General features: G+C 36.1%; 1 protein-coding gene across 1 annotated transcript in view; it reads left to right on the top strand.

The window, feature by feature from the left end:
- LOC137403717 (acetyl-CoA carboxylase-like) overlaps positions 1–7438 on the top strand; it is a 50159-nt gene extending 42721 nt beyond the window's left edge. The window contains exons 37-44 of the mRNA XM_068089732.1: positions 374–545; positions 1619–1738; positions 1951–2128; positions 3548–3689; positions 3859–3984; positions 4972–5142; positions 5452–5585; positions 6173–7438. Of these exons, the coding sequence (XP_067945833.1) occupies positions 374–545; positions 1619–1738; positions 1951–2128; positions 3548–3689; positions 3859–3984; positions 4972–5142; positions 5452–5585; positions 6173–6308 (1179 nt within the window). The 3' untranslated portion in view covers positions 6309–7438. The remainder of the gene's footprint in view (positions 1–373; positions 546–1618; positions 1739–1950; positions 2129–3547; positions 3690–3858; positions 3985–4971; positions 5143–5451; positions 5586–6172) is intronic.
- The last annotated feature ends 1280 nt before the right edge of the window (positions 7439–8718 follow it).

Here is an 8718-nt window from a genome sequence, read left to right on the forward strand (position 1 = left end):
CTGTGTAAACCTCTGTCATGGTCATCGATTTGAAAATGGATCTCATATGAAATTACGGTAACTTAACACTGGTAATAAATACAATAGAGTCGAGATTGTTCAATGAGAATCAACTTTGTTGGCCAATCACAGATGCTGTGTCAGTTTCTTCTCCGATGTACCGATGTAGACCAACATGTTCCCTTGGAAGACACAACGCATTGCTGATGCATAGACAACACAAACAGAGCATTTTGATTGGTTTTGGCCACTTCTTTACATTCCTTGAAATTAGTTTTTCATTCATAACTGCTTTCTCTGATGCAAATCATATATTAGGCGCATTTCCAAGTAGGTGCTAACAGAGGTGTACCATCCAATCTTTCACTTTTAGGGCTCATTTGAAGAGGTGATGAATGCATGGGCGCAAGTGGTGAGATGCGGCCGAGCTCGGCTTGGGGGTATCCCCCTTGGTGTTATTTCGGTGGAGACCAGATCTAAAGAGCTCATCATTCCTGCTGATCCTGCCAACCTTGACTCAGACTCTAAACTCGTTCAGCAAGCAGGTATGTAATGTCAAGTCACGTTTTACTGTCTATGCATTCAAAATACTATTCATCAGAATAGCGACTGTTTGCATCATGATTATTCCTTGATTAGGAATATTTCAGAATTTCAAAAGCTTTTTCGACGTACCAAGAGCCTATGTAGCTTGGCCTTAAATTTAAATTTACAGGTTGTAGCGACCCAGTTTTTATTTTTACGGAGAGTTAAGATAACTGAAAGTTGCGTCTTCCAGATCTTGTTGTGTGTTTAGCACATCATTCACTTTCTGCTGCCTGCCGGCGGCTGGAGTGTGAAATAGCAGTTTTAGTACAAAAAAGCTATATAATCGAAACAAACTTCAATATGGCCTAGATTATAATTAGGTAACATGGCAGGGTTCAATTACCATCTCTGAGTGGTTCAGGAATACAAAGGATTCTACAGTGTTGATAGTAATTATGGTATGCTCTATTTTTTATTCATTTATAGTTTGTTGAATATTTAATACATGAATTATGGCATTATGTATATTAATGGAAAGCTAAGGATATTTACACATCAATATAATTAAATATCAGCCAGGTTTTGTTGTAACAGCAGTATCTGCACATTATGACAGAAAATCCAACGGAAAGTTGATATCTGTCGACAAACTTGTCTAAATTCACCATGGTTTTGAACATACATATACATGTAACTACATGATAGTTAATTGGTAGTCTTTGGAGTATCTGTAGTATCTTAATTTCTAATTAGCCAGCTTTGATTTTCAATTACAGAATAGGATAAAATTGGTGGCCAATAAATAGGTATTTCTCCGAGAATAATTTTGGTGGCAGACAGAGTCTCTACAAAACTTGCTTCTCAAATACATATACAGTATAGTATATATGGTCTGAGATGATAAAGAAAGGGAGTTTATGTCATAAATGACAAAGAATCTGACGAAAAAATTTGCTAGATCGTCCCATAATTACAATTACCAATGTATTTGCGCTTCCCTGACTGTCGCTGCTGATTATCCCTGCGCATCGTTCATTACAGGTATTTCAGTCGGTAAGTTGCTCTAAGTGAATTTTTAATTGGATTGCAGGGCAGGTCTGGTTTCCCGACTCGTCGTATAAGACTGCTCAGGCTATTCAAGACTTCAACAGAGAAGGCCTTCCTCTTATGATCTTTGCAAACTGGAGAGGTTTCTCAGGAGGAATGAAAGGTTAGCTGACTGACAGACTTCAGCTCCCGTTGAACTTTACTTTGTCTTTGCTGCTCTCTGCTCTTCGTTTCAGAGTTGTTCTTCCATGTCTATGCTGATTTTAGTTTCTACTAAGTTACATAATTGTCAAAGAGATTTTCAGTTTCTGAAAAAATTCTTATGAAAACTTGCCTATTTTTGTTTCAATTGTCCAAAGTACATGTTTGTTACAGATATGTATGACCAGATCTTGAAGTTTGGGGCATATATTGTGGACGGTCTGAGGGAGTACAAGCAGCCTGTTATTGTCTACATTCCGCCACATGCCGAACTCAGAGGTGGGGCATGGGTTGTGGTTGACCCAACAATCAACAGTCGACATATGGAGCTTTACGCTGACCCTTTGAGCAGGTATGTGGAAATTGTATTTAGCTTGTGTAACTAATTTCTATGTTTGTGGTTGCGCTGAAGTTTGGACAAAATTACATATTTGTTTACATTATTACTTGTGAGACTTACCCTTGTGTGGCATTGCATATGGGTCTACATTACCTACTATGCTGACTTCTGTAAGAAATCATACATTAAATACTATGTCATTTCATGCGTTCATTTCCAAATCTCTGTATTTTCACTCGATGGTTGTAGTCAGCTGGTAGTTATGTACGCTCAAGTACCTTTTGTCGTCATGCCGAAATTTTGGCTCTCTTTTTATACCATTAACATTGTTGGCCTCATACAGCTTAGCGCCGAATTAAAACAACCATTTTGGCGTAGAATGAAAAATGTGTCACTAAAATAAAACATAGTTTGTGTTTATTATAAATATTATTATATACTATTATGGCAATGTATGGATTTGATCAACTGGGAAAGTATTCAAACCGTTATTCTGAGATTCATGCAAACTTCAATACAATATTTAAAATTCATTTGTCAGCTCTCACGAACTCTAGAATAAAAGTTGTTTGAAAACTACAGTACTGCAAACTACAAAACAACGTTCAGCATCTGATCATCTGTAAGATTCACAGATATTCCAAAATCTCTCTTTGCAATATTAGACCATTCTCAATTTGACGAGTTGAGAATGGTCATTCAATTCCTTTGCCACTTCATTGTTTTTAGTGTATATTTTTGTGATTTTATTGTGTATTTGAGTTTTTAGTTTCTTCTTGTTTTTCCTATCCAAAAATTCACAGAAGGGCCCCTTGCTATCTTGCTATCCTTGAAACCCCAAATAAATATCCATTCTTACAGAATTTTGGTGTATCTCTTTTGCTCAGCATTGTTTTTTTGCATATTTTTCCATTGGTGGTGCCACAAATCAATTGACAAGAACCGGTGCCTAACCATGGGGTGCCAGAACACAGTTTGAAATAATTTGAAACCTAATAATTGGTGTCAAAAAATCTGGGTTATGTAGTGTTAAGTATAGACGAAGGTGTTTTGTAAGCTACTAATGAGAAGCAAGCTTCAAGTGAATACGTAAAAGATTCAGTCGCGTTTAACGCTTTCAAGTTTTATCAAGTACTTTCATTTGGTTTTTGCTCTTGAGCTTATGTTTAGATCTTTGCATTTTTTGTTGTATAAAAATATTCGAATCTGGTGGTTATCAGGATCCCAGAATCGCATAACCTTGACACATTCATAAATGTTTTGTAAGAAATCTAAACTTAATCTATCTTGAGCTTCTTATTTCATTGTGTTTTCACTGCGTGTTCAGGTATTTTAAAGGGTGTTGTATGATGCATTTGTTAATTGTCCAACATTTTAAGTTTTGCCAGGAAATTTATTGTCATGTTAATTGATAGCTTTGTACTTACACAGAGGGGGTGTTTTGGAGCCTGCTGGTACAGTAGAGATCAAATTCAGGAGGAGAGAACTTGTGAAAGCAATGAAAAGGCTTGACACCAAGTATCAAGATATTTGTGAAAAACTGAACTCATCGGGCCTTACTCATGCGGAGAAGGTGAGCAACTTTCATGATGGGTAATAACACAGCAACAGTTTAAAAGCGATTAATTGATACACAGTACTTACTAGCAGATATGTCACCTGATTACTAATTATACTGCAATATTTTTACATAAGCTGGTATATCCAGTACTAACATTGCCATTTCTTTGTTCACTCCGTAGACTGAGCTCGAGAAGGAGCTGTCTCAGCGGGAGGAGGTGCTCGCTCCCATTTACCACCAGATTGCTATTTCTTTTGCTGACTTGCACGATACTCCTGGTAGAATGCAGGAGAAAGGATGCATTAACGTGAGTTCATTTGTTCCTTGATTGTCTTCTCGCTAAGGTCTACTGCCTATCATCTTCCATATAACATCTTCCAATAACATAACAGCTTGCCTAGCAAATCACCGATGAACCTTGTATGTCGAATCATCATACAAGGATACAAATATTACTTAGAAATATCATCTTATTATGTATTGGCTATTGTTTTAAAATAATGTCGTTTTGAGTTTGCTTGGTTTTTTGTCTCCTTAACCAAGCTGCAACTATTCTTGGAATTTGACTGTTTTGCATAAAAACTATTATCATGTATTAGGAGGACTGTCTGACAATCCACATTTTAATAGTACCTGAGGTTTTGAGCTAGTCACCTATTAGGTTGTATGCTTAATTAGTCTTGATAAATATTAAATACTAGCAGAATTCCCGGTGTTGCCGGGGTATTAAAAATCAGCTTATTAACAATGACAGGTAATGTAGTCGCTTGCCAGTAGCCATTAGCCTGGCACATTTCCAATGGCTAATTTAAGTAAGCTAGTTAGTAAACTTATTAGTAAACTTACCAATAAGAGCCGTGAGAGCAAACTTTAATGACTTGCGTAACACAGCGCTGTATGCGTATTTTCAGCCACGTAGCGACGTATATCGCCCAATGAATCCATCAATCTTGCGTAGCTTAATTGGTCAGATATTTTCCTGGTGAATGGGAGATTCCGAGATCAAATCCAGGATGAAACGGAGCTTTCATTTCTAAATTTTAATAGCTATTACTGGACGCAGAATCAAACACAATCTTTGAGATTTATATATATAGGTTTCTAATGGCATAAGTTATGCAGCATTAATTATGTTGTGTATAAAATTATTTGAGTAATTATTCAATATAAATAGTCAGTCCTTTTGTGTGAAATATGTTAAGACTTGCAATATTTTTCACCATTGAATCTGTTGGTTGAATGAAATATGACATATATTGTTGTGAAACTAACATGTAGATTCTGCCTATTTCAGGACATTGTCGCATGGAAAGGAGCTAGAAGCTACTTTTACTGGCGTCTGCGCCGTCTGTTGCTGGAAGAGCAAGCTATTAAACTAACAGAGGCTGCCAATCCGTTGCTGACTGATGGCCACATACAGTCGATGATCAGCCGGTGGTTTGTTGAGTGCAAGGGCACTGTGCAGGTGCGAATTTGAACATATATAAATGAATTGTAGAATTTTCTCTAAAATGGTTTAAATTTAGAAAGTATTACAGATAATTAGCTACAGAAATTTCTTTGAAAAATGGAGCAATTGCAATAAGCCCTTTTAGAGTTAAAAACAAATTATAGGCCTAACGATTTATAGGTCTTTAATAAATGATGGATAAGGATGCGTGGAGACGGGAATTTGAATCGCGAGACAAGCAGCTATCGATAGCTGAGTGCTTTCAATACTTTAAGGATGATGAAACGCGATTTGTGCCTAACTTTGACCCTGGCTCCTATTTAGGCGTATCTGTGGGAAGATAACAAGGCTGTGGTGGAGTGGCTTCTTGAGGAACTCCAGGAAGACAACTCCAAATCTGTCGTCAGGCAGAACATCAATTGTGTGAAACAGGACTATCAGAGTCAGCAGATCAAACAGTCAGTTGTGTATTATATCTCTCAAAGATATATTTTATCATGTATATTATGTATATTATATAGCTGTATATATATCATGTATAATATAAATATACACCCGTATATAATGTATATTATATATATCATGTATAATATATATACCCATATATCATGTATATTATATATCATGTATATTCTATATATATATTTTTTGTGTATATATACACTAACCTTTTTGTCAACTTCATACATCCTAATTGCCACTTCTCGATAAAACATCACCTTTTTATGGCTTTATGTCTCTTGTATATAACATCTGTACTGGCTATATATCACCTCTGAATTTATTGTTATATAACCTGTGTATCACCCTTTCTGTCAGGCATATGCCACCTTAAAACTAGCTATTGTATTTACACCCTTGCACCAGCTATATACCACCAGTGCATCTCCTTTGTACTAGCTATATGTCGCATTTCTACCTGTACATGTGAAACTATCACGTTATTTTGTCTCCCAAAGGTTAAAAGCCTTATCTTTTATATTCACGCTGTCCCACTTTCTCCAAGCATTGCAAATGCCTTTAAAAGTTATTTCGTGTTTCATAGGCTTCTGGATGGCAATCCCAGGCTTGCAATGGAGTCTCTAGTTCACTTGACACATATTCTCTCATCCAATGATAGGAAAGAACTTAGGAAACTATTGAGCAATATCGACCAATCAGAGGATTCGAGTGACTCATGAACAGGGATGACTTTTAGTGTAGTTCTAGTACTATTATACTAGTATCAAAACTTCTATTGACATATACAGGTGAATTCTGTCTTTCACTCCTCTCCGGTTATTTACAGTTATTTACATGCGATGATCTCGACAGGGTCTAAATCATCTATTATCTGATCTGCAGGCTTGGGACACAACATTTACATCCTTGTTATAAATCCAACCAGTTCATAATCACCTAATATTTACATATTATTTCTCTACCCGTTTAATGCAATCTTATGCTCAGTGATTGGATCTCCATATTATGGGTGATTTTTTTTTTATTGATAAATTGTCGGTTGGCATCACGTTTACAGCATTTGTTATGTTTTTTCGTGCCATTCCAATATTGCCGATTTGTCTTGTTGGTATTTTTATATTTTCGTTATTAGAGATAGCAAGGAGCCAGCTATAATTGACATACATAATTTTTGATTATTGGTGAAACTAACTGCATAGGTGATTGAAGAAATCTTATGGACTTTGTTAGTAATTTTATGTTATTATTTATCTATAATATTACTTGTTATCAGACCTCTAATCAGTCTAACCATTTGTTTACAGTTTATTGAGGGAGTCGGCAACGGACCATTATAAAAATATTCAAACTTTTATGAGAATTATCAATTTTAGGTAATCTAAATATGAGAGGCTTGCAAACTGATAAAGAATAAAACAAGCTGTAAAATGTAGACCTTCTCCTTAATGTGCAAACATGAACCATATTACAAAGATTCTCGTATCATCGCTTTCTCAAACATAAAAAATGCATCGTGTCAGTAAAATCTAAAAAGCATGTGCATGAAAATAGAAATACAAGTCTTGATCAGAGAGACATTACCATGAGAATTTGTGTATATAATTAGAACTGACTAGACGATAGATACTATTACAATACAAAGAGCTACCAAAATTCTACAACCTATAAAGTGCTAAAAAGCATTGAGCAAAGTACAATTGATCATCCGATGAGCTAGTCACAACACGTACTGGTGTCTGAGTATGGAACATGCTGATGACAAAGTACCATTTGTAGCTGGTGATGCAGAAGCCTGAATATTCTGCGGAACTTACAAATGAATATAAAGTCAAACAGTTTTATCAGCCTGTTAGCTTTTCTTTTGTCGTGGCATCGGTCTCCGTCTCTTATCACCAGCTCCTGCCATCATCCTGAAACAACTTATGAATTGCAATGCTCTTCCACTAAACGCTGTTTAAACTCAATCAGCTGCTACAAATTTACGTTTTTCCTCAGTCACACTTCAGTAACCCAACTCGATTCAGTCTTCAAGATCTTAGTCTAACATCAGGGTTTGTTGTAGGCTCTTATTTAGGGAACTAGGCTATAAGATGCATATCTCCCTAATCTTAAATGCAAAATGTAGCTGCAGTCAGGCTTCGGTAACCAGTGTTATTTGGTGCCTTGGTTTTTAGCTACAGCGGTTGGACAATAGAGGCGTACGTAGTTGGCCATTGCTTAGAAACCAGCCTAGCAGAATTGGATTAAATGTTTCTGTAATGTTGCATCCAAAACACACACAAATGAGAAGTTCTAAAGAACGAATCAGTTAAACATTGAATAAATTTGCAAAGCTCTATTTCTCACCTTTCATACGTCTCTCTCGGCCATTTCACGTAGTATGAGAACACCCAGGGTTTTGTTAACGCTTGATTTTTCTTGATTGTTTCCAAATTGTGTTTTTTATTCATATTTAGCTCCCGAACCATGAGAAGCTCTGCCCTTCGCTCTTCCATTTCCTTTTTCATTAGTTCTTGGGCCTCTATTTCAAGTCTCTTCAGCTACAAACAAACACATGCACTATTTAGTGATTACATATCATTTAAGCGATGCACAAAATCAAATGCATTATATATAACGTCATATCATCATATAATAACTCTATTTTTTTAACTATAAAATAGTTCAAATATAAAACCGAAAGCGCATACTTGAACCGTGAATCAAGAAATGTTACCTGCACCCACCCTAGTCAAGCACTATGCTCAGTAGCTTACGGAAAGTTCATATGAAAAACAATTCATTTAATTTTCAAGTTAACGCTTTTAGCCTTTGAAATATATAGCCTTCACTATATCCATATATCAAACTTTTTATCTTAGCTGTGGCTATGTTGAGATATTTAGACAATGTATTATGTATGAGTTTTGTGGAGCCTGAATTGGATTAAGACATTTATATAAACTGGCATTAAGCTCAGCATTGCCTGAGATTCATTTCAGATAGCTCGCAGCAAGTATGTAGATTTTCAACACAAATTGCTACACAGGTTTCACGACAACAATCCATGAACATGACCATTGAGGGCAACTGTTCGAATGCATGCGATTGCAGTCTTGATTCTAATCAGATTGGTGCTTAAGAGGCTGG

Source organism: Watersipora subatra, chromosome 9, assembly GCF_963576615.1.
Source record: "Watersipora subatra chromosome 9, tzWatSuba1.1, whole genome shotgun sequence".
Classification (NCBI taxonomy): domain Eukaryota; kingdom Metazoa; phylum Bryozoa; class Gymnolaemata; order Cheilostomatida; family Watersiporidae; genus Watersipora; species Watersipora subatra.